The following is a 27,695-nucleotide window of genomic DNA, read 5'->3' on the forward strand; positions in this document are numbered from 1 at the left end:
ATTCACAAATAAAGAATTAGGGAACGAAAGATATTCCATCCGCAAGTTTCGTGGCATATATTAACTCGATCGGATTATCTTTTAAATAATTTTTCAACACCTCGGAAGATGAGAAGAAAAGGGAATTCATGGTTTCGTGAGGGGCTGTAAAAGTCAAGGTAAAAAAAAATAGAATTTTACATAAATCGGAATAAATTATGCAGTACATGCGTTCCAGTGTCATTTATTATTGCATCATATTCACGAGAGAAATTCTGCTAGTGTCATTTCTGTTAATATAATTATTACTGTAGGTGTTTTTTTTTGATTTGTTTTCTTCTGCTTTTATTCGTTTTTCATAATCATTTGGAAATCGAGTATCGATATGTTGAGTAAAAATAAAATTTACAACAATCTTTCATATAATTTACACGTACAATTATCATGGGTAGGTATATATGGATATAATAATATATGGTACAAAGTAGTGCGAATCGTCAAGTCATCGAAACCTTTTTTACATTTATCATATACTTAGGTAATGTAGTTGTTTAATTATAGGTATACTGTACGCGAATAAATTTTGCGCCACTTAATTTCCAAAACCGTAACTTATTATCACACGTATAAGAAACATTACCATAGAGAAATTCGATCGCCGTTAGAATCTGTTTATGTGACCGTCGGGATCTGGAAATTTTATATTTTCATTAATACACGTGCAAACGAATATTCGTTCGTGCTTGCATACGGTGAGATCACTTTTTCAAAAAACATTTCATCACAAAGTGAAGCGTTCGCCGCAGCACGAGTGTGTATCAACATCGTATCATCATCATCTCCGTGTCCGGTCTTTGTTACAACTAAATTATTATCATTATTATTGTTACTTACATTAGATTACACGTATTTATATAAAGTTATTATCGTGAATTTTTAATCTAAAAATATTTGGAAATTTTACATAGAAATATTTACAGCTCGTCGATGTACAAATTACAATATAATATACATAGTTCAAAATCAATGGTCTCACAATCAGTTTAGACTTACATGTAATTCAACTCGTAATATAGTTTTTGGAATTTCTTTTTTTCTTTTTCCAGTCACTGGGGTAAGTTGTGTGTCCTCTTCTCGCTCGATTCATTAATTTTTACGCCCAAATTTGATTTGCAGAAATTTTCTTTCGACGCTAGACCAGTTCGAAGCGGACGGTAAGTCGTTTTCAGGGATGCGAATTCGAAGCCTTCGAAGAAATAGATACCCCGTTTCCATTACGATGAACTTGATCGTTGCAGGTGATTTTGCTGCCTAATTTTGGGACTCGTATTCGAGTCTCTGTAGTGCTCTGTCGCCAGTGAGTTGAGGTATACTTGTATCGTTCTGTAAACCCGTTATCATCTTTATACCCCATCGTCGTGTAATTTGGAATACTCGAAAATTTAGTTTTATCAATTTGCCACGGTTGATCAAATTATTTTCCAATTCCCTCCAATTGTTAATTCCAAAACGAGGGCTTGGAAGGGTTGATTATGTTTCGGGACGCTCCTCCTTTTTTTTAATACGCTCGTGCAAAAAATACAAAACAGTGAATCATTGAACGCGTAATTCTTGAATTCGACGATAAACGATCAACAGGTGCTCGCGAAGCTTTCATTTCCGTTGGACGTAACTTTAATTTAGAGAATAATTTGGAGGCGAGCTAGAATTTGCAGAGTTACGTTTTCCGAATGGTGGAATTTAAAATTTGTTATTTCTTTTTTTTTGTGACTGACACAAAAATACCTTACATTAGCGTTACCTGCTAGCCTTACCGGATCTGGAGCGCGCCAAGTCCGAGTGCGGAAGTTCTGCAAGACACTCTAGCTGCCTACTCTGTGTTCTCGATCTTCCGATGAAACAGCAACAGATTATTTGCTGGAAATACACTCGAAACCTGAAACAATATTCGAAATGTCTGACGGGGTCGTGAAGATCGACTTGATGAAGAATACGGAGAAACATATCCGGCGATTAGTCACTCGAAACTGGGACGGTTCGGTAACATTCCCTTTAAACGGAAAGTATTGAGCGAGGTATGAACTGCAATACTTGAAAATTTATTACCAAAAATAAACGGTCCGCCGTGTACGAGTACGTATTATACGTGCGCATATATTCTGTTAGTTACAGCTTTGAAAATCATAAAGAAAGCGTACACGGTGCATAACGGTGAATTTTAATCCCGATGTGAATTTTTTTTCACTTTTTCCCCATCCATCGTTGCACGTTGTTAGAGCGAACTTAATTTTCGTAAATTCGATTCGGAGGAGAAAGGATCTCTTCCATTAGAAGAGTAGTAAAATTTCTTAAAATTATTATTTCTCCTCACAGACGTGTAACAATTCGACATCAATTCTTGATTATGCCACACATACGCCGCGTACACTATGGTGTATGTAAATCAGAAAATGGACTGGAACGCGTAAATCGCCGACCTGTGCAGCTCTAGAATTTATCTCCAGGTTCGGAGGAGGTGCGCCTGCTCTGCTATGGAACTCCATAAATACTTCGGTATGTACGGTATAAAGATAAGAAGTTATGGGCATGCACAGAATTACCGATCCCTATACAACGGTTAGATCAAAATTGAGCAAATAAATTCAGGCGCCTATCTGCAGGGCTATCGAATTAATCAACGATACCTCGAGCATGTCGTGTAATTAATGAGAATTAATATTGTCAGCAAGATAGTTATTATGGTGGGTTAGGGGAAAATTTTTTTTTTTTATTCTCTTAGCATAGGGGCAGAATTTGTACCTTATAAAAAAAGACAATTTTTCAAATGTGGAAAACATTTTTTACTTGATATTTCGAGGGAGCCCGAGCTTTGCTGGAATCAGGTAGCCAGCAGGGTAGCGCTTTGTTGTGAGACGTCACCTTCGTGGCTGTGCAGAGGTTACGCCCCAAAACAAACCGCGCGCCCGTGGCTACCTGACTCCAGCAAAGCTCGGGCTCCCTCGTAGACCGAGAAATTCGAATATTTCGACCCATGCATGGATTGCGACGATTCAAAGTGGGTCTGTGACTGAAACCAATCGATATGTCTTAATTTTTCTACTCTCAACAGCGAATAATTGATGATCACTCGATCGATTTTTGAGCAAGAAATAAATCATTGTTTTAATTGGGTTTAATATGCTTTTCTGACGTATTTTGACGTCAGGAATCCGAATCTGAAAGAAAAATTGATCTATCTCTAAAATTAACCGAGTTATCGCCAATTTTCAGCTTTTGGGGGTCAAAAATAAAAAATTCATTTTTTAGTCTTTATCAATGTAATTTGAGCTCAGGAATCCGAATCTGAAAGTAGAATTAATCTATCTTCAGAAATGACCGAGTTATCCCCATTTTTATGCGATTTCTGGTACAAATTTGAGGATATCTCGAAGGGAAAAAATCGTAGCTCAATTTAGACGACGGATTCGTGTTCCTGAGGTCGAAATACATAAGAAAAGTGCCATACGATCAATTTTAAAAAATAAAAATTTTTGGCCAAAATTTGAGATTTTTCCAAGGGGTACCCCTTACGATTTTTTCAAATTTTGACCAAAAATTTTTATTTTTTAAAATTGATCGTATGGCACTTTTCTTATGTATTTTGACCTCAGGAACACGAATCCGTCGTCCAAATTGAGCTACGATTTTTTCCCTTCGAGATATCCTCAAATTTATGCCAAAAAATGCGAAAAAATGAGGATAACTCGATAAATTTCATAGATAGATAAATTTTTCTTCCGGATTCGGATTCCTGAGCTCAAATTACATTAATATAGACAATAAAATCATTTTTTTATTTTTGACCCCAAAAAGCTTAAAATTGGGGATAACTCGATCAATTTTAGAGATGGATCAATTTTTCTTTCGGATTCGGATTCCTGAGGTCAAAATACGTCAGAAAAGCATATTAAACCCAATTAAAAAAATGATTTATTTTTTGCTCAATGCTAAGAAAATGAAAGAAAAAAAAATTATTTTCAACCCACCCTAATAGTTATCAGGTTCCTCGTACCATAATTTCCCAACTGATTTCGCGTCAGATATCCTCGTGCAACTCCGTCGGTTCTCTAATCGCAAAAATATTCACGATACCGTTGAAGCGAGAAATGCTCTAGAAATATTTTACACGAAATAGATGCAGAATTCATAGGAGGTTCGGCTCAAAGCGATCGACACACGAGCCGTTGGTATGCAATGAACCTCGTTGTGCAACTAGGGAAACGCGAGACTCTTGTCAACCTGTGCGAACAGTTTTTCTCGTAAACCTTTTCAAGTCATTTCATGTGGCAGAAGGCAGAATCGCCGTACTATACGGTTGGGGAGACCAAAGCCTCCGGCGAGGTGAAGATTGCAGATAGATTCGTCTGAAAGCGTACTACGTCCTGTGTGCGAATAGAAAATAAATACACCGGCTACGAGATTTCAATGAGTCAATGATGTGACGGAGAAAATCCTTCGAGGTTACATTCGTACGCTTTATTGAAAATACATATTTCTCAATCTTTTTGAAAAGATGCGCAGGTGGATCGTGTATTTCCTGGCCGATACAGCAACCCTTTCATTTTCATTTTACGATAAAAACTCGCGACTTTCTTTTCATCGTTTCAAGAATGCCTAGAAGAAGTATCTGAAGAAGATCCCTACCCCCTCGAGCTATTTCCGACCGCTGATCGATAAGGAAAAAATAAAATCAAACTTTTCCATTAGATTGATGACTCGCTGCACCAGCGTCAACTTTTGTCGTTAAGAACTAAAGCACATGCCTTTATAACGTCGCCGGAGGTATTGGACCGGGGATATGGAAGGTGCTTTTTTACTACGTATTGAAAATCAGCATGTGACTTGTTTTTATATGCAAGGTATTATATGAGCCGCTTTTTTGTGTAACAACGCTTCCGCAGCCCCCAAAACTTTGAAAAGAATTTAAAAAACTTTTTTTCCCTCGACTCGATTTCGAGCCCCACTATTTTTAGTTCAAAAGTCGATCAGCCGGATAATCAAAAAGGCCGGAATCGATAGCGAGGTGAAATAATAAAAGTTAATCGCCCTAAGGTCGGTAGAGCGATGAAAACGATAAGCTACGCTTAATGAAAACTGTTTGCGGAAATCAGAAGAATTAGCTGTTCCTTTGTCGTACAATAAATCCGAATAGTTGGGTAAAATTCAGAAGCATTCGAGAATGTTATTTTCGGCGTGAAAATATCGCAGCGATTTTCCCACTTCTCGGAGTAACGACGTTATTCGTATAATTTTACGCGAGTTTCTTGGCTCCCGTAATCAGCGGTGAAAGACAATGTTTTCGCTCCGCTCGAAAGGTATTAGATCCCTAGTGAGAAGTGTTTCCGACTCGCGAAACGGCATGCAGCGAAGTTTTTGGCAAACAAACATAATTCGTCGTCATTATCCAAACTACATGCGGTTCATCCGTGAGATTATAGTATATCCGATGTAACGCCAACACTTCCGCGAAGATTATCGAACCCTGGGGGTGTAAAACAGAGTCGGAGCAAACAATTAATTGTGCGGCATGAGAATCAGATTTTAACGCGCACCCGTCACTCGGCGGCGTAGTTTTTACCCCCCTGTTTTCGCTGGGTCATGTCATATAAAAAATTCACCTATTGTTCATCCAGTAGTAAATGATGGGGTTCACCATGGCGTTGGACATCGCGAGCCAATAAAACGCCAAGTAAACATGTTGGACGTAAATACTGTTGGTGAAGGATCGATGGTGGTAGGCGAAGATGAAGAAACCGTGATAAGGCAACCAGCAGACGGCGAATATCGTTACGACGATTATGAACATTCTAACGACCTGTGAACAAAAGGAACGTTGTTTCACCGCTACTTTGTCAAATCAAATATATTGACCATTGCGGTTACTAATTGTTATAGACTATTTTGAGCCAAATGCTAGAGTACCCAAATTTATGTTATCAGATTTTTAAAGGGTACGTGTTTTTTGACAATCTCTTTTTCCTTTCCTATTTCATTCGTGAGAAAGAAATCGCGGAAAAACAAAGTTGAGTCGAGAACTCGAAAATTTTCTCCAACCGTTGCAGATTGTTTGTTTTTCCACCAGTCCGATAATTTCCGTCTGAAATCGACGTCCGGAAGAACTTGGTAAAACTCTGAGGTACCTTGCGCTTGGATTTCATCGACTCCTTTTGACGCTGAGTGTGTTCTCCGATTGATTTCGAACCCCACAGTTCGAGTCCCATAAGGGTGTAGCAGACCGCCATAACCGTAACTGGAACGAGATAAGTTACTCCGAGGAAGACGAGGTTGTAACTGTAAAAACAAATATCACATATTAACCGTTTATGATAACATTTATGCGTGTAATATACGAGGTAATTAATTTTTATCGATCAACAGCTATATCCAACTCAAACCAGACATGAATAATGTACGTCCGGTTGAAAAAAAACGAATTCCGTGACGTTGGTTTTATGCTTTTAACGACTCTACATCAAGGTCAATTTTTTTTGTTTCTTATTCACTAAAATCCGCTACCTCCGATACCAAAATCAGACACAGTTAATGGTAAACTCCGTACATCAGAAAATACATCGACTTTTTTGTCGGCGTTTCACTTCGGCTCTCCAATTTTAATACAAACTGCTGATGAAGTAGCGTTTCATTTTTTCAGTCGAAATTGAACCGATGAATATTTTATCGTGGAAAAAAGTAACCTACCCCGTCTCAGCGGATGTTTGCCAAATCAAATGCACACGTACACCCGGTTGAAAGTGCGCGAATGTCGACTGTGAATTTTCATGAAATTTTTTGAACCGTCATCTGAAATTCTCTGGATGACACAATCGGCGGTGGTAAGGAAGAAGGGGCGGGCGGGGCGAGCATCACTTGACATTGGACAATTGCGTCGGGTATTAATGGCTTAACTGACCATATATATATCCGGCATCGTGTAATCTCCGTTAAATCCGAGTTAGTTGAAGTTGTAACTTGGAAGTTGGAAGTTCGTCTATGTGTGACGAGGTATGGATACCACAAATCCATGACTGGGCCAAATCCCGAGCGATTAATCTACCTGAACGAATCCGTTCGCCGGCCCGGGCCGTCCAGGAACCGCGCTTCCGGTTTGTATAGCGACCACCATTTTCGAGAGTCGGAATGCGGCAGGACGAACACTAGATGATAAACCGTATCGTGGCACGAATATAATAAATCCCGGATACGTAATACACGATCGATGGGTCAGCTGCTGTACACGCATGCAGCGGGTCCATCGGAAAAGTTCCATTAATTGTCGAAAATGCTTTCGGTTAAAAGCTCATTAAAATCTGACCCTCCGATGCAAACTGAATATCCAGCTAAATTGCGAATCTGTTGAACGGCTTTCCTCCGGGCATCGGATTATCGTAATAAAAAGAAGAAGAGGGGAAAATTCAATTCCAAAATTTAGCAAAGACCGATTGCATGGAATCTTATTCTGAAAAACCCTCCACTGACTCTGTATGAAGATACCTTTCTATTCTGCTTTTCTTGAATTTCCTTTCTCTGTCGTTATACGGAGAGAATTTTGAATAAAAGCTCATCTCTCGTTTCGTATGCATTGTATAATATTTGTGCCGATTGACTATACCGTAGGTATATAGTGACGTGAAATATACTTGAAATTCGTGTTGGGGTTTCCGAAGAGTGGTTACTGCACGGGGTCGGAAAACTTCGGTAATCCCAAAGCTGAAATCTATTTGGACATCTCTCTTATGGGATCCACTTTCGTTTGATTTATATCAATACTTTGGATATCACGAAGTCGGCACCACCTGTAATATTACTTTGCACAGCTGTTCCTTGACTGATTCTCGCCGAACTCGACGTGCTAACAGTTTCTATGCAGACGCCCGTATCATACGGAAATACAGCGGAATCCATTCGGAGACCCTCGTACCCGAGGACCTCGAACAAATCCTTTTTTCTTCTTCCTCTCTCTTTCCCGGCGATGTGTAAAAAATATCACGGGCATCGCCTCGAAACTTCCCAGTCTTGAATCACTCTCACTTATCCTTTTCAATCGGAGGGAATCAACGAGCTTTTCCAATTAAGGGGATCGCCTCGAACACTTGGAAAAACATGTGAAAAACCTATTGGTATGGAAACGGAAATTCGCTTCACCTATTCGTCGAGAACCTGACGGATAAAATCCTTACGAAATGCATTTTCTTCAAACTGTTCCGGACTATTCTAATCCGAATTAACACAGCGAGATTAATATTTAATAAGAAAGTCGCCGGGATTTCGCGGCACGATATCGTACACCCATTGCGAAATTCGATATGCAACTGTTGCTGCTGAAACTGACGTCATTAAATGATCGATAGCTCTATCGTGTGACCGAGCAGCTATCGGGATTTATGTGCAATCAATGGGCTTAATTATCAGTCGGACGTTTGTCAGCACCGCTAACCAGTAATTACCCTCTGAAATAATCTCCTGATTGCACCCGTCCGTTCAAAGGGTTGAACGTACAATGAACATCCATTACCTTCCACGCGCGGGAAAGCACGATCGCAACATTTAGCCTAGTTTTTTTGTCCTCGATCCCAAAGGACACCCTGCATGGATTTCCGAAAATTAAAAAATTTTATTCACCAGGATTTTTGTTGAACCTGGCCACCCATTTCACTCGAAGCTTCTACGTCAAAACGAACAAGCGTCACGCTCTGTTTTTGGTTGAAAAAAAATAAATGCAACCAACAGACGGAACGAACGTCCCTCTCATTTTTTTTTTTGCCTCTTTCCGCTCCCCGGGAAAAGTAGGAGATGTTAGGGTCAGTTGATGATAACTGAAGGGCCAACAATTTCTCTATGCAATTTTGTTGAATGGGTAATTGGTGACGGCTGGGAATGAGTAAACGACAAAGTAGGGGATGGAAGAGAAAGAACATAAGAAATGAACTAACGAAGAATAAAGAATACCGAAACTGGGGAGAAAGAAAAGATAACGGTACGAGTGGACGGAAAACAACCCATAACACCGTACATACGGGTCAGCGGTTCTCAGAGGTCGTTGTCATCCGCAGCAACACAACCAGATCCGAGGGCTTTTCACGGTTACAGGAACTTGAAAGCTACGTTAACATGTCCGCGATTTCAGTTATCTCTTGAATTATTAACGATACCACAAATTCGGGATAACTTTCGACGTACGAATCCGAGGAAAGCCCAGGTTGAACAAAATCGATAGTCAGTGAGTACCTTGAATTGAGAGCTATTTCCGTTGCAAGCTCCGACCCTGATTATTTTCACGTGTAAAATTTTTCCTACGCTTCTCTTTGTTCGTTACAAAGCATTGATTTGATCGGATATACACTTGCGCTAACTAACGAAAAAAAACCGAAAAAAAATTGATCAAACGAAATGAAAATTCTAGTTACCGGGCAATTGTTACTCCGTGGCGTAGGGCATACTTTTTAGTCGTACGGAAAACTCTCCGAATGAAATTTGTTGTACGGTATGTTCGCGATGGGATTTAACAGCGCAGCACGTCTACGTATTCCGATATGCCAGAAGTCGAGCTACGGGGGTGTGACTGAAAAAAAAGAAAATGAAACAACGAAGGAAAACACAGTGCGATACCTGGCACATTTTACTCCAGCGCGGTATTTCTATTATTCGACTCCCGCGCGAGTTATAATTATGTTCGATTGTTTTCTCCTTGCGTAGGTACGAGAAGCGTGACAGAAATGTTTCGCCCACTCTCCTTCTGTTCCTTTTCCGCGTCGCGCGGATGTGTAGCGTATGCATAATTATTGTGCACACGGAAACTACAAAGCAACGTAGTAATATAGTTTCACAGTTGAATAGTCTCGACCTCGAAAAGCACGCCGGCAAGGCCACGATATCGGTCGTCAACGAACGCTCGGCGGTATTCGTGACATTCGTACGGCCGCGCTGCAGGGCATTTCGGGGTGGGGGAGGGGTGTCTTTTGGCCGGCGGAGAATTTCTCTTATTTTTTCAACCACCGCCGACCGAGCAATTATTATTCAGGACGCGAGGCGCCCCTTAAAACTCAATTTAAGCCTTCCTAAAACGGCTGAGACACCTTTTCCCCAACAATTCCAGATGGGTGGGATACCTCGAGGTATTCCGAGTGGTTTTGGTCTCCCTCGGAAGATCACCCGTAACTGAATCAAACCCTTAATATTCGAGGTTCGAGGAGCGGAAGAAAAAAAAAAAAGAGTTCTAAAACAATTATCACGAATAAGTTGAAATTCCATGATACGGATTTTCAGGAATGATGTGCTTCCATTTTTGCTGAATCCTTCGGCTCTGAACACTTTTTATATTCGTTGGCATCCCCTTTTTTGTTCCCGAGTGAAATCAACGGTCGAGTTTACGGTACGGGATGATAATATTTCTCAACGGTTTCATTTATTTTTTACTCACATGTACTCCCTCATGCTGTTCGGGTAACGTCCGTCGGGCCACATCATGTAACAGACGATCCTCGTCTGACCGTTCGAATATCTGGAAATTATATAAAATTCAATTGTTAACACGTTCACGAACCGACGACGAACGTTTCAGCAGCAGGGGTGAAGGAAACCGGCTCCACTTTAGTTCGGAGTTGAAAATCCTTCACCGGAGTTTTGAAAGTTCGCTAAAAGTTGACTTCCTAATCTGTTCGAAAGACGCGGTAATTCGCGACATTCGATGCAGCTTGACGAAATTCCGAAGGATAAGACGTAAAAATAACCGTCGTGAGATACATTCGCATTTCGGACCACGTACGTATGTATTAATATTTTTTGTCGTATCTTCTGTGGCGAAGTTGTTACGACGACGCTGCCAATACAGCTGCTGCTGCCGTTGCAGCGGTCTTCGTATTATGAAAAAACTCGAAAAACTATATTGTGCAAAAACTTTCTAGACGAATATCATCGCGAGAATGAAAAGAGGAAAAAAAAAACAAAAAAAGCTGTTGCGTCGCAACTTTGCATTTATTTCTAATCTCCGGTACTTTGACAGAATTATAATTTTACGTGCAACTACGTCCCCCACATCGTATTTCAGTTTGATTAAAAACCGTACTGTTTATTTTATAAACCGAGAGAGGACAAAAAAAATACTTCGTACGAAGTAGCGAAGTTCGTTTTACATCTGTACCACAAACTTTGTCGCTTCATAATTGTAGGATTCATAAATTATGAGTAAATAATTGCGAGGAAATCAATTGCGAATGGGGATGGCCCTTTATAGCTATTAGACTGCACCGCGGGGTGTTTTAATCAGTTAAGTGCACTCCAGGAGGAACGGTGAATACGTCTAGGTGATACTATTTTTCAATTACATGGTGTCCGTTTGAATTACGTTCGCCATTCCGTTTGAAAGTAAAAAGTTTTCTCGATATTCAAATCGACGAACCTTCGGGTCATGGTGGTTGAATAGAGAAGACACGGGAGAGCCAGCAGCGCGGATGCAAACCAGATCATAGCGACGGCCAGAAGAGCTCGTCTCCGAGACATGCGATGCTGAAGAGGTCGGACGATCGCCATGTATCTGGAATAAAAATTTTCGACGATTCTTTAGTTGAGCAATACTCGTCGTGAAAACGGAAGGAAAAATCCAAGGAATTTCGGAGCGCGCGAAGACTTGGAATTAACAAATTCAAAAGTCAAAAAGTAGTCGCTTACATATTACATGAGGAATGACTCGGTGCTCGGTGCTTTTTCTCCCGCCCCTGACTCGTTTAATTCCACCGCGAAATGCTCATTGCAAATGCAGAGCTCGGCGAATTTCATCTCGTAATTAGTCAGAGGGCGGCTGCACGTGGTCGCAATACACGTAACGTGCGCTTCTGTGCCAGCGTGTGTGTATTTAGCGATGGGATCGGCGCACCATGAGAACTTCCTGTATGGGTGACCGGTCGTAACATACATCGCGCCGTTTAATCAAGGTGATAACGGCGAGGTCGATTAAACCGTGAGAATCGCGTTACGACTTTGAATATAATCTGTAAAATTCCCGATCGAGTTAAGCTCGTCGTTGGAGTGGGTATGACGTCACGTTTGTAATCCTCACTCCGCTGTGTGGAGTTTAATTCTCATTCGAGGACCTTCGTTATTCAGGAGGTGAATTATTTCACTTTGTTTTTTTTTTTTCTAGTTTCTTGCCACCGACGCCGCTACTGCGGCTGGGGTGTTACGTCAAAGAATCACACATTTCGGAAGTACAAGAAACCAACCGCTCTCTTGTGTTTTACTTTGACTTGAACTCGACACCATAATCCCCGGCGTAGCAGTTTATATGAATGAAAGCTCAACTTTGGCTCCCTCAAAATTCTGGAGGAAATGAAGTAGACGCTACGGTTCATTAAATTCTACCTCCGCAACTTGGAAGGCGGAAGTTCGCTTCCAAAATTCATGTAGGTACTTGACAGTCTCTGTATCGCATCGACGATCTTGAAGTCGAATTTTAAGTTTATCGTACGGACGAAATTTGATTTTTCGATAAGGTGGAGTAATAACGTCGCGCATATCGCCTCTTTTCGCTGGAACAAGTTTTTTGCTGTCCTTTTTTTTTCTCTCCTCAACCGCTTTCGGTGTTTATTAAAAAAAAATAGGAGTAGGTAGAGTAGGTATAACGAATGAGATTACCAAGAAATCATTCAGATCATATCTTGATTGGCAATTTGCGAAGAATTACAAGGTTTCTTCGGTGGGTATACAGAACATGTCCGGAAATTAATCCGAGTGGAAATGAGAAACTGTGAAACGAGCTTATGTTTTATACCAATATGCGTGTAGATCGATACCGTGATAGTGACGGAAGACGTACTGCAGCACTTCATCCAAGATACAATTTTTCAAGTTCTCTTTCGACCGCATTAGACCGCACCACGTATAACGCCCGCCGAGGGAAGTAAAGCTACATAAATCCTTTTCGACGAAACCGTAGAGGTGGAATAACCTCGGGCCAAGTTTGCTCTTGAATTCCGCTCGGTTTTGGATACGCGAAAAATATTATCTGCAGTACGTCGTGCATCGGGCAGAGCAACGAGGACCTTAAAGAGAAATGGAAACTACTCGATAACGATAAACTTCGTCTATAATTCTCACGTCTTCGATGATCCGACTGAATATCTTCCTGCGAACTTTCTACGTCGACCAGCTTCGAGTTGCCATGGGAATTATAATGAGAGATAGAAAATATTCCTCGATCTTTCCGGTTGCAACAGCAGACTTGAGGCCGAATTCCTGCGAAACTCGAGTATTTTCCGATCTTCTCTGCAGGTATATAAAATTCCTACATATGTGTATCTATACACGAGTTCTTGATTTCAGGAAAGTTATATAGCTTGTTGCGCCGCGTCGTCGTATTCGTCTCCAATTTATTTCCTTTCACAAAACTTTTCTTACGAACGACGTGAAGTTTAGGTATTTATTACATGAGAAAAACGGAAGAGTTTCAAACGAACCTTCCGACGTCGAGACTCATCGAATACGACTAATTGTGTGAGAGCTTCTCACCTAATTAAGAAACTTTAAACAACTGTCGATATTTTGTGGCATGTTTCCATGAAAACAAAATAACTATAGCTGCACCAAGCTGCACGTATAATATACACATCAAATTATTTGTGAATTTTTGATTTTCATGAATCGATGCAAAAGTATAAACGTTACGTTACATATGTATTTCTCAAATTATTCGAAACTCTCTTTCGTATATTTTACGTGGTTCATTCTTTTCATTTTTTACGTGAACCACGTCGCCCACGCGTGGCTGCGACCGTACGCCACACGCCTTTGATTTTTTTGATTTATAATTTTTTCTGCCACACACACTTTGATCGATCACACGAAGCAAACGAACGGAAAACGCTGTCAATTTTCTCGCTCGTCAAAATTTACTTTATGCGTCGTGGAACTGTACCGAACATCCGAGGAATTCGGTGGCTGAGTATTTTCGACTTCGTATTTCGAAGGTGGTTTTTTTTTTTTTTTTCATAACTTTGAGGTTTATCCGACATTGTACTATTTTTCTTCGCATTCTTACATTTTTTTTTTAATTTTATTTTTCCCCCTGTTTTTTTTTTTAATTTCAAGAATGCTCGCAGGGATGCTCAAAGCGGAGAGATTTCGCTTAAGGGTAGTAAAAATATCCAAGTAGCCGTATATTTTAAGCCTGTTGAATGTCTGATCTACATTTTAGAACGCACGGTTTTGCGACCGCTAACCCCTGAAAAGTTATTCCGCGAGTGCAAAAAATATAACTACATAGGTATAACGACGCGAGGTATGATGAGACGAAAATTCCTACCGGAGTTGGAAAAGGACTCTCCGCCCACCTAACTTTTAACCAAATTCATTATCAACTGCTCGAAAGCAGGAGCTCACCGTCCGATCTGTACAAAATAACGAAGATGCCTGTGCAAAATGAAACATAAAGTTTTTACTGAAATCAATTAATGTACCTTAAACAAGTTGTTACAAATGTCAAGTTCGATGGTAAAAAATTGTATAGATTCATCGGCGTGTTGCGTAGCATAGAAAGTAGGGAATTAAATCGCATGCATTACATTGCATATTTTGCTGCGCGTAACGTTCGCTAATTGATCATTATAAACGTCCGACGTTTGCCCCCCCTTCGTAATTGGCGCAGAAACGTAACCCGAAATTTTCACCTCAAAGGGGTGGTTTCTGCTTAAAATTAATCGTTTCTCAACATCGATTGACTCTAATTGGACGAGGTAACCTTTTCGTTAGCGCAAGCAGATCTTTGGCGAATTCTAAATAGGCACCCCTATAGCAGAAAACCAAATGCGTAGAATAAACAGTCAGTAATGAGATGTGTGCCAAAAAAAAAAGGAAAGAGAATCGACGGAGGAATGAGAAAAACTGCAAATGAAGCGGGTAAATAGACGAGTCTTAAAACCGATTTAACAAAGCAATTACTTCCACCTAGGAATCGCTCTGAAATCCATAGATTTTATTTATTGAAGTCGACTGGTTGAACCGATTAATTTGTTCGTGATTAGGAAAAAAAAAAATGATTATTCGAAGCGAAGTATTTAAAAATTCTTTCTTCTGGCGTAGAATTATTATCGTCGGGACAATGATTTTCCGGTTGTTTCGACGAGAATTTCATTACCGTGTAGTATACAATTATTCCGTACGTAGATAAATAGATCGCGTTCCACGTGCGGATAATAAATTATTCAACCTGTCTAAATTTATTTCTACCACTATCACGAGTTGTACCTTTATCCGCTAGCTACGATTAAATCCCATAAGTACCCCTTTCCAGTTCCATTTACGGGTCACCCGTTTAGCGAATATGTATATTTTAATCTCGTGTACAATCGATATGTTTCCAACTTATCATGTTTGCACATGGCGTGACATCGTCCCGTTTCACAAGAGATTATTAGCTCACTCCGCAACCGAATTACACACCTGATCCTACACGAATATACATATTTTCGCAACTGACCAATTCCGGCTCGCTTTTTCTCCCACGAAAGTATAACCCGCGACGACGGGATGCATGGATACCATACCTGCTTTTATTGAAAAGTCAATTAATAAAATTGATCAAACGAAAATATGAAAAATTGAAAAAAGGACAAACTTCAATCAATTTTTTTTTTCTTCCCTTTAAGCCTCAAATCAAGAGTAATGGGGATGTATTATATAGTACCCGATATGTTTCGTGGAAATTGCATACCATGTACAGCATAGCGGCCACAGCGCGTGGGTTCGTCGGAATTTTGAGTTATTACGCGTGTCTACCAAATGTAAGTCAGGGGATCACGGCAGGCACGAACGTATATGGTAGCTATGGGTACTTATATTCATATACATGACGTAAAAGATGGAAAATTATGTGCGAGGCACACCCGACAATCGATTCTTGAAACCCCGACGGTCGATTCGCGCCTGTAATGAAATTCTAAACTGAAAAGCGCAGAAATAGAACCTCGCGGAGGCGGTGGGAGATGGAAAAAAATAAGAAGGAAAAGAATTAGGATTTAACTCGAGCGTTTTCATCTCACATTTCGAACCGACGAGACTTTCTATGTTATCACGATACGGAAATCTTCATACCTCGATCACGAGTAATGAAGTTATAAGGATCCAATTTTTTCTTGTGTTTTCCCGAATACGGAAAAGTTTTTTTTTCATTTCTGTTTTCGTACGCATCGCAAATTATTTCAGCTGTGAGATAAAGTTTTACAGGACTCAACGCCGGAGGGCTGTTCGCGGTGCACCAGAAAATACTTGAAATAGAGAGTGAATAAATTAACGAATTCACTTGATCGACGTGAGACAGGGAAGGTATTTATGAGCTTCGAGTCCATTGTATCGTTGTATTCCATGCAAATACGAAGCGATAAGAGAAAAAAAATGTTGAATAAAAAGTAAAGAGGAGAACAAACCTTCGCGTAATCCTGACAGGTTGAGAAGTGACGTATGAAAATTTCGTCCCATTGTGTAATCGGATTTGTATGAATCTAATATGGCTGAAGCCCACGAAAATGTACTTTTCACCATCACTACGGATTGCGTAACGCAAATATGTGACGAGAAACAAAATTTGAAATGCAGTAGCATTGGAAATGGAGTGATTACGATAGATTGAAAAAATCGTGTTCAATTCAAGATAACTAAGAGCATGATTGAATAAGAAAATTAATAACGAATTGAGAGAGAAAAATGAGTCTACGACGAGAGAAAAGGAGAGCCAAAAAAAAAAAATTAGAGCGAGGTTTATAGTGGAATCTTTTTAAGGAGAGAAAGTAGCGTCGAGCTTACACTGCAGATAAGAGGGTTGCTCGCGTTGGATGCGTCTTGTTTTACTACTCGGTCGATAACGGTGGGAATATCAATGGTTCAATCTCCCCCAAGGGGTGTTGAGAGCACCGGTTTTACGGGCAGAGGTTTTCTTCGGATTAGTATCTTGTTCTTTTCGCGTTTCCAAAAAAAGTTAATCCGCGAGTGTGAGGTATGAAGAATTAAACGGTTTACGACCAACTTTATTACATCCTTGATGAAATTTTTGAAACGATCAAATTAAAAAAAAAAAAAAAGAATCTGTCCTTCGTTCGCTTCGTGATAACTCACGGGCCTCCTCGTTTCGTACCTTCTTCATATGAGACAAAGGTCGTAAAAAAAGTATACCATTCACATACAAGAAAGTAGAAAACATGTTTAAAAATGATCTTCGACAGCCCATCGGAATTTCGGGGGAGAATATCTGCAAATCCAGATTAAGAATTGACAAATATACATCGAGGACGATTCGACTGGTTAAAACTCCGATAGTTTCGATACCTAAAAACTGACGGCTAACGGAAGCATAGAAGGTTCTCCGAACGAAGCGTCGAGTTGCTCGAAATCAATTAGGGGATTCGCGTCAGAGGAGGTTCACTCGATTACTGCAGTGACACTTGAATAGAGGGGGAGCACGAGTGCCGCATTGCACCCCTTAGATTCATGGACCGAGTTTCGAGATCATTATACCGATCGATCGATCATTTGCACGGGGTATAACCGCGGAGCTGCGGGGTATTACGATTGATAGACCGACGAAATTTCGTCCCGATCTGCTTTAAAACAGAAATACTCTTGCGCCGATAATATCTCGAGGGCGAACTGATTTTCAGTAGGACAGAGTTTCAGGTAATCTCATCTCTCGGCCACGATCAGCAAACAGAATCGTTGCATGTTAAATGCATTCAAATGGTTCAAGCGCGATAAGGTATACAGCGAATAATAAGTCTGAGATGGTCTGAAAAGAAAGGCGAATGAAGTAAAAAGACGTTGATTAATTTTTATTCGTTCGGTCCAGATGTCCTCCGGGAAACTCCCAGCGTTGAATAAATGACATTTCCGGAATCACGTATTCTCCTTACAAATTGAATTTGTGATTGGGTATTCTCTGTACATTCGCACTCGGATAATGGCGAGTCAGCCATTTTTTCGAAGCGTAAAAACATCCTTCCTCGCCGATGATGTAATTGTGCAAAGTAACGGTTGAACATTCTCAAATGATTACTTCCTCGTAGTCAATACGGCTGAGGGCCGGGGGGAATAAAGTGTCGGAACTCCTTCAGGAGCCCGTAAGCACCCTCACGTTACCAAGGACTGACCAAACTCGGTGTAACCCAACCCAAGAAGCTCCTCGGTAAGCCGTTCGCCGAAGTGGAATTGACAAAGGCTGGCCATCTTCATGTTACCCGCTATTTTTTTTTTTTTTCTCTTCTTCTTCTTCTTCCATAATTCTGTCTTCGCACGAAGGACGCATTTCTCGTAATCTGGTAGGAGCCTCATCCTGGGATTCGATGAACTTTATCGATTACTTGTCCATCCATTACATGGAAGAGCGGAGAAGAAAAATCTCTCGATTTACTTCTCGTAATCGGCGAATACTTCTCTGTTTCATGCCCTTGTCATGTTCCAGAGTCCCAGTGATCCATGTTATAGGTATAATACATTCTCTGAACTCTAGTTACCCGAGAGGAACCCTACTGTAAACTACCCCGGAGTCATAATGCCCTTGGCTGTTCACCTCTTTCATTTCCTCGACTCCAGAGAAGCCCCACGCCAGTTCTCGAGAAAGCTGAGAAATCCTGCTCGGGGAAAATGGAAGGAGTAAAATAAACGCCTGGCCAAGATATTATGAAAGGTTACTCCGAACTTTATCACATCTGTATTCGAGAGAGCTACCGTTGCTTTTGTCGCTCGGCTTTTCCTTCTACCGTTTCGAGGGAAACAAATCCGGCGATTAGAAATAATTAAGCCCCCACTTGGGTGGTTGGAGTTCCGCCATTATTTTACGGACAATTGAAAACGGCTAGATTTGAATCGTTGATAATTTCGACGCTGTTCATTTCCGCGTTCGAAAAGAGGTGGTAATCCTGGCGTCAGATTTAGCCCCGGCTTACCGAGTTTCCTTTGAGCCTGGATAACAGAGTTTTTATGGGGGCTGTTACCCATTTTGCGTACGCGCGAGTGATCGTCGCCTTCTAAACTTTCTAGAATCCGTATTCGTTCGAATCGTTTCGTATGATCTTTACGAGAACTTGAATCGGAAACGCGATTTCGCATCACGATTTGGATTAAATTTTTGTTGCTCGTCGTGTACCGAATCGTTCATAGTGATACCGACCACTTGTTGATCGTAATCACTTCGTCCGAAGTACACGTGTGTACGAAATAATGAAGATTTCAATACCACGTATACCTACAATTGGACAAAAACGTATGAATTTAACGAGAACGACGTAAGCGCGGGATTGTAATTAAATCCAAGACAATGTACGTATTATAATTGTGTAAAATCAACGTTTTGTTATTTCCAGCTAGATAAAACGACGGTAATGAATTATTGTCAGACTCGAACAATCACCTTGGTAAAAGCTCAATGCGCGCTTCGATAATAATTTCGCATGGGAATTCTATGGAGATTTTAACGAGGCGAATTGTATTGAAATGACAGTTTTCATTGACGTAATAGTGCAGTGGCACGAACAGAAGTCGATGACGTTAAATAATAATCAACTCGTGCTTAACGGACCATTTTAAATATCCACCTCTGTAAAGACTCCAGCTGCTGTATTATTATTCATTTTTTCTCATTAATCGTTAGAAACGTTACGGCACCTGCGAGCTCACTGGTATCAGAATTGAAATATCGAACTTGGACCCTTCGAGCCCAGGAATCAGCTATGGATAAAATATAAGGCGACAAGGTCCGGATTGGATAATACAAGGGATTAATGTATATATTTTTTTGTTTTGTTTAATATCCCAAGGAGTTTCACAGCTTCTTGTAAAACAAATGGACCAATTTTTTAGAAAAAGTTTACCGTCTTCTGTGACACGAAATGGACGTGAGGATGTTCGGGGGAGGATAGAGGAGGGAGAGGAGGAGGGAAAGGGTTCGGATACAACAACATCACACTCTCGGTATTAACATTTTCATTTTCATTTTCTACACATATAAATCAAGATTAACACTTCACGTGACTGGAGAGTACCCCGGATGAGGCGGTCTAAGTAAGCGATGAGGGAAGCTTCGTTAAAAGGTTTCGTGGGCCATCGCTGTATGTATAATATGTGCACATGGGTATGTATTACATACACCCACCTCTCCAGCTAACGTAATTAACCTAACTTACGTTGCACAGGATTTTACGAGATGGGATGTTCCGTACGGCTTAAGAACGATGGATCTATGTGAAGTGAAAGAGGGGTTTTAGTGCGGCCTGTGGGCCACTCCGCGGTTCTATAAACTGCGTAAAAATATAAACGGGTTATATCGTAATTGCTTCAGAAGCTTAATCGCTGAATATTACTTTAAGGATCTTCGTAATTAACTTCCTCATTGCCCGAGTGTGCACGTTCGCGTAAAATTATTGAAACTAGATACGGCGACCACGACGGCGCGGTAAGTCGGGGAATTTCGTGTCTACAAGGTGGGTGTAGTTGTCCGTAAAAGCAACGGAAAAAAGAATTCACAATCGGAATAACGAACCTTGTCAAGCATTGAAATCGCGCAATGTACAACCCTGGAATGGAGCTTGCGACCTTCCTCGTGACCTCCGCGCTCTCCATCGACAGCTGTTTGATTAAAGTTGAACCACCCGACCGATTGACCTCCTGGTCTCGCAGTTCTACATCGCCGATGAAAATTGTTACGCACATGATTATCACGGGGATAGATATTCTTGACGCAAATTTGCAAAATATGTGGAATTTCGAATGGCATTTGAAAGTTAATCGTGCGGTTGTCATTCCTTCGTGCGAATGAAACCACAGCTTGAATTTCGATTTCCATTCTGGAGTTCGTATGCCGCGAAGAGTTGTTGATGAACAAAATAAACTGACAATCTTTGAATCATATTGATATTCACGCGTTCGTAAATAATCTGATTCAAATTTTCGCATCAAAGAACCCGCCTTGATTATTTTAGTCGACATAGTACAGGACCCCAGGGGGTTTCGTCAAAGTTTTTAGAGAACAACAGGGGTCACGATGCGGAGAATTCCGAGCATTCGCAACGAGTTTACGAATCCACCAGACATGCGGTTTCGATAGATCAAATAAACTGATAAAGTTAGTTTCACTGTATCGAACCGCCTCAACTCCTGAATCAGCAAACATGAAACGTGGATAGTGATGAGCCGATAAACAGTCTGCGGGCTCGGTGAATTTAATAGATTGTAGCCATCGGGACGATTCAATTCGGGATTGGTAGTAAAACATCGCCTGTTCATCCATCCACTGCCGAATGGAATATCACAAGAGTTCTCAGACAATACATCTATTCCGTTTCTTACGTATTTTGACCCCAGGAACACGAATCCGTTGGTCAAATTGAGCTGCGATTTTTTCGCATCGAGATATCCTTGATTTTTCGGTTTTCGAATCGAAAAATTGGCGATAACTCGATCTTTTTTTTTTTCATCAATTATCTCACACAATAATTCACGTCCCACTTGAAGTTTGAAAGAAAAATTAGACGTGGAATGACGTGCAACTGTAAATAATTGGTAAAATAGTTCATGGGGTCGAGGGGGAGTTGCAGAGACGTACGTAAGTGTTTGCGAGAAAAAAGCTGCCTGTTCGTAAAAATAGCTCCATATACAAGTAGCGCTATAACTTGCTTGGCCAGGTCTTAAAGCCTCGCCTTACCTAAACCGACGTAAAATCGATCAATGGGAGATGTGGATTTAGTTTGTAAAGTGCTAGCCACCGTCTGAAAAACCAGCGATAAAAAAGGGACGATTTAAGACTCATTCTTTCAAGACCCCCTTCGTCTTTTCTTAACCCTCATTGCCAGATTAGGACTGGAGTGAGAAGCAAGAGTGGTAACTGTACAACGAAATGGAAAAGAGAAACGTGGAAGAAAGGCACTGAAATGCGTGTAAATGTATATCTCGAGTTTCTAACGATGAGGGTAGAAAATGTAAGTGGGGCTGTTAAGAGGTTGTGAGCATGTACAATGAGAAAAAATAGGGGGGTTTTAACTTACCGGTCGAAGGAAATGGCGACCAAAGTGAAGACACTCGAAGCGACCGTGACGTTGGCCACGAAATTGTTAACGGTGCAATACACCGCGCCGAATGGCCAGTCCGAATTGAGCATGAAGATAAAGTTGAATACACAATTGAGCAGAGACATCATTAGGTCGGAAACTGAGAGATTCACCAAAAAATAATTCGTCACCGTCCTCATTCGCCTGTGAGCTGAAACAGATTAGAAGAAAGGAAATTTGAAATCAACATTCGAATCGGCAAAACGATCACCATCTCATTGAAGCTTTCGTACGTCCATTGATTCCACTATAGAGTTTCAATTCAGGGACGAAGATTCATTCAATCCTCCTCCACAGAAAACCAAAATGGCGAAATTTACTTTTCCATTTTAATAATCAGCTTCAAAAGCTTTATAAATTTAAAAACAAAGCGGACAAAAGAACGCGAAAGAGCGAGTTGATCGCCGTATTTCTCTTATTGTTGCTATTTTATTTATGTATACCTCTTTATTTTAGTCCATCGCGTTTTGGAGATATTAAAAAAAAACTGCATAATTATAACGGAGGAGTAGGGGAGGAAGGATATATTTATCACATACCCTCCAAAGTTTGGTAAAATTTTTTTCAAAGGTCCAAAGTTTACCATTTCATACAGAGTCGTGCGTTTTCATCATTTATTTATTTATTTTTCATTGGTTTTTTACAAGTTTTTTTTCATTCCTTTTTTGCCGGTCAACCGAAATAAAACGTAATTTCCTCGGGTCTGCTTAACGTTTCATGTCAACTGTCACATCTCACCCTTCATCGTTTCGGCTGCTTTTGCGCCCGCTCAGCGAATACCTTCCCTCCCACAGCAATGGTTAATTTACTTACATAAATATATGTACAAAAAAACGCTATCTCTCGAAACCACAAGCTTGAAATATTTCCCTTTTTTTCAACTCGAATTGTTCATATCGCGGTGAATCTATCTTTGTGAAATTGTGCTGTGTAATTGAGTGAGAATATTATTTCACAAGATGTAAGAGAAAGAAAACAAAAAGCTTCTGCGATTGCATTGTAAAGTGTTGTCGGTGTTCCAAAGAGACCATGGATGCCATTTGCATCGCCTGACCCTATCAAAGTTAAAGAGGTGTATTCTTGTCCTGAAAACAAAAGCGTTGAAATTCTGCGGGAAATTGTTCCATGAATTAACAAAGATTTTCCAACTTTTGGTAGCCTTGTATTAGCATGCACCGTCTACTCTTTGAAAAGTCTGCGGTTTATACATGTACTATGGATGTTCATTTTATTGCAGTACATTCAGATTCAGACGTGCGTCTGGCCATTGAAATAATCTGGAGTCTCGACGATCTATTTTTGAACGGTGTTTATGAAGTTTTTTTCAAATTTACAAGCTCTCGGAGATTCAAATTTTGGTTAAACTAATCGAGAAATTTACCAGACATTTGTATGGGAATCTATTAGTCTGCGTACTGAATTAATTATGTTGTTGGCGAACGGCTGAAGGAAAATATATCATGTATGGAAACAAAAAAAGATGAAGAAGTGGCAAAAAAAATTGTCAAATGATGCGGAATCGGCATTACAATACGACGCACCTCGTATACCGATTTTTTCCCTTGGTACCGACGGCATAAATCACATAATTCAGCGACACGGAGTATTTTTTTTTTTCCTCCGTATTCCTTAAACTCGCGGGGTGACACGATCGCATAATGGCCAACTTATCTTCCGGTGCCGAACTGATCAATTTCAGATATCGGAGAGAAAAAAACCAACTCCGAAATCTACTGTATCGATATGGCCACGGAAAATGACAGGAAAGAAAATTGCGAAGACCAGATCGCATTTCCACCTCTCCGGTTGCCCTTGCCCTTGGAATTTTCATCACGTCTATTTCTACCTCTGACACGGTTCAAATGTGACCAATCTACTGTCGTTAAAATTCATCGAATCTTTCAATTTTGGACCAGTGTCAGCATCTCGTCATTTTTTCCATAGGTGAACTGAACTGAGATTCAATTAAATGTTAACCAATGAATTCAAAGTTGTCGGGAATCTATCGAAGGATAGAAAAAAACGAGGCACGTATATTCCTTTGATAGAGAATATCCACCTGGATTGATGTGCACTACAGCAAGTACTTCACCTTTCATCAATTTGCCCCTCTGTAATAATTTGTTCCCGTTCCTGACGCTGACACGCATAATCTATTTTGTACACAACCGTTCTACGGAACCGTTTATTGATGAATATTTAATCATCAGCCGTTAGCGTCGAAGCGTTTCTACGTTCCGCCTGCCCGTAAGTGTACCACATCCGTATTCGATGTACTTCCACTCGTCGGATGTCACGTGAACATGTTAAATACCACGTAACTACGAAGACGTCGAGGCCAGAAATCAAAGGACGTAACCCGAATTTTTTCGTTCAGAAATCGTTGCGCGGCCACGACGTCGAATCCTCGAGATCGGAAGGGGTTGAAAAATGAAAAGTATAATAGATAGTATGCCTGGATGTATTTCAATTTCAATTTTGCTTGTCGTATCGAGTAAAAAAAGTTCGAGTACGAAATATCCGTACTCAGGCACCTGAACATAACGTACGTGTCCTGTATATTATAAAGTTTATTATGATGAAAGTTTAGGGTTAAATTTTGTACAGTAGTTCGTTTCTTTAGCGTCGCATAATTTTCAGGTATAAGGAAGTTGTAATATGGGGTTAGCAAAATATGCTGAAACTTTGAGATTATGCAAAAACGTTGCTTGGATCCGCGAAAAAGCGCAGGCGCCCGAAGTAAGACGTGCCTCAAGATCCAGGATTTTGTGTAACTTGACGTCAGGGTCAGCGGTAGCCTTACGGGTGAATCTGACGGACACATCAAAGGTTTTCTATTTTCGTTCGAACGAATCTGATATTGGCGCGTCGATGTTTGACTGCCCTTTTAATTCCGCAAACTTCAAATCGATTCGCTCCTTCGCCCCTAAGCATTTATATCTACTGTAAATTAGATAGAACGCTCTTCCTATTCGCGTACATTCAGAGAAAATGTACGTGCAATACGCAGTTCTCATTTAATGGCCTCCGGCCTTTTTCTGGCGAAAGGTGAAGACGAATTTCGAACCCAAGTTCTATGCTTCCACGAGCTTGAGTTCACCCCGTACATTCGCACAAAATTTTCCAGTGATCCGCCTGGCTCGTGTCGCGTCATTTCAGATCCGAGACGATTCGACGAAGAGCAAATTCGTAGACGGAATAAAACGAGACCCTAAAAAAAAAGAGAGAGAGGTAACAATTTTTTTTTCATAAATATTGAGAATTTAGGAATTAATTGCCCCTCCAGCGAAGTGAATGTAACTGAAATGTCGACAGTTAGAACTGATCGTGAACCGTAACTTTATTTAATTCGAAAACGTTTAATCCGGCTTGTGCACAATTTTCAGGGAGTGAGATTCCAGAGGGTTTCTTTGAGTTGACACAGCACAGTGGCAACAACGGCGGCAGTACATAGAGCACCCTTTACGCGAGTTAACTCTCTCCTCGTCGCTCTACGGTGCCGCTGCCAATATCTACGCAAATTCCAGACACTCGAAAATTTATATCCACCTCCGGAATCCCTTGATTGCCAAACGCGATAACGTGTATAGCTGTAGGTATGCATCTACATCCGAGGTAAGTAAAGTTGAAAACGATAGCTAAAGATGCTGCATCTCTCAGCTACTTCGTAAATTCTTTTCATTTTTCATATTATCATCGTTATTAATATTCGCCCTGATTCATTTCTTGGAGTAGCTGAGGAGGACTCCGAGCATTCCAATAAAATTCATCAGCACGATAAAAGCTATTTTTTTATTTTTTATATAAAATGCAGAATAATAAAGTGTGAGAAGTGAACGGATGGAAAATTGAGGAGTTCGTCTGTGAAACGAAAATCAATTGAAGAAAAAAAATTGACGGTATTTTTCGGGCTTGAATTTTTCTGTTTTAGAAAAAATTGTCCTTCACGGAATCTCGTTTTGCAAGAACGCCGACTTCTCTCTCTTCGCCAGGGTACTGGATGACGAATTTTAAACACATCCGGGTTTCGTCGTAAGGTAGGAATAATAAGAGTCGTATTACCTTCTCTTCCACGAAGGTGGGTTGAAAACATATATACGTACGTATATCGCACACATCTCCGTGGTACTTCTCCGCCATGCTCGGGTCGTAAAAAAGTTTCATTCAAACGCGTACGATTTTTTGATAGCTGGTAATATAAAGAACAAACTTCCCGTATCAAATCATCCAGCGTATGAAATTTATTGCGTTTAAATCGCGTAAGTACTGCGCGAGTTAAAATTTCACTGATTTATCATTCGATGTAAAGTTAAACACGGGTAGACACGTTGTTCCTGCTCATGGAATCGTTACTCGAATCGGTACACGAATTTATTCTTCGATTCTGCTGTATGTTTTCGAAAATTTACACCAGCGAATCCTCCGTAGAATGTGAAGAGGACTCCTTTCGGATGTGGCTTGGATATGCGGTTTTTTTTCTCAGTTTCCTCGGTCGAAATTAATCGACGTTTTAATCGAAGAGTCTCGCGCTCATCTGGTATCTCGTCCAAAGAATTTGTGAGAAGGCGATTTACGAGGCGAGTCGCTCTCCTTCTTTTTACGAAAAGTACAAGCTTTTCGATTACCCGTTTCGCAACGGCTCCGAAATAAACCGTCAAAGAATTCAAGATCCAGATATTTCGTATACGTGATGTGTGCGTCGCGTTTATACGATTTGCTAAGCACACACACCGCGCGAAATATCCTTCGCCGAAGATATCGAGAGAGAACAAATGCCCGTTATTTATTTATTTCATTTTTCTTTTTCTTTTTTTTAAATAAGAGGAAAAAGATTCTGGAAAGCGGACTGATTTACGAGAGAGAAAAGAACGAGAAAACAGCATCCCCTGTACAAGTAACAATAATCCTATCTTTTTCCGATTCTGACGGCACGGAGAATGACGCGATATAAAAATCTAAATGCGACGGTATTATGCGAACGACAGGTGGTGCGTTCGGGAATATCGATGAAAACGTCTCACCCGACATGCGATATAATTTATATCTACGTACATTATTTCGGTTTCATCTCGCGTGATACGTACACTTTATCCGTACCGTCGATACCGCTGAGAATTATTTCAGGGTGAAAATTCGGCGGTTCCGTGCAATAGCAGCGAGTCGGATTAATTTGAGCGTAGTGCATTGGTTTAAAACCTTAACGATTGGAATAAGAAAGGGATGCATATCGGATTTATCGTATTCCGACGGAGGGCAGTAATTTTCTCTGCGAAAGTCCTGCGAATCTTCGACTCGGATCGCGTGACATTTATCGTCACTGAAATATCCTCGGAATAGCCTTCCGGCTGAAACGGCCGTTCCGTCGTTGTCTTATATGCTTACTTAGTTCAATCAACGAAGTGCTATCGTTCTCTGGATGATGTCTCGGAGAAAAAGAACCTCGAATAAAATAATATAAAATTGATTACACGAAAAACACAAGCCACCGCTTTTTGCCACACCTTTCTTCATCCGAAATTCACCCACGCGCGGGCTGCGGGACTTTATTAAAAATATTACGCATACGAATCTTCGCGTCTCCGACAGCTATTCTTCGGGGTC

At 40.6% G+C, this 27,695-nt stretch overlaps 1 protein-coding gene across 2 annotated transcripts in view; it reads right to left on the reverse strand.

Annotated features, from left to right (window-relative positions):
- Window positions 1-13: 13 nt before the first annotated feature.
- The window catches only part of LOC105688560 (tachykinin-like peptides receptor 86C), a 64,288-nt gene continuing 36,606 nt past the window's right edge, over window positions 14-27,695 (reverse strand). The window contains exons 2-8 of one of the 2 annotated variants that reach the window (XM_048656410.1): window positions 22,032-22,245; window positions 11,414-11,548; window positions 10,436-10,516; window positions 6,159-6,309; window positions 5,637-5,833; window positions 1,781-1,915; window positions 14-1,362 (exon numbers count right to left, since the gene is read on the reverse strand). In XM_048656410.1, the coding sequence (XP_048512367.1) occupies window positions 1,254-1,362; window positions 1,781-1,915; window positions 5,637-5,833; window positions 6,159-6,309; window positions 10,436-10,516; window positions 11,414-11,548; window positions 22,032-22,245 (1,022 nt within the window). In that variant the 3' untranslated portion in view covers window positions 14-1,253. The remainder of the gene's footprint in view (window positions 1,363-1,780; window positions 1,916-5,636; window positions 5,834-6,158; window positions 6,310-10,435; window positions 10,517-11,413; window positions 11,549-22,031; window positions 22,246-27,695) is intronic. The other variant, XM_048656409.1, reaches the window with a different exon arrangement.

The sequence above is a fragment of the Athalia rosae genome, chromosome 6 (assembly GCF_917208135.1).
Source record: "Athalia rosae chromosome 6, iyAthRosa1.1, whole genome shotgun sequence".
NCBI classification, from domain to species: domain Eukaryota; kingdom Metazoa; phylum Arthropoda; class Insecta; order Hymenoptera; family Athaliidae; genus Athalia; species Athalia rosae.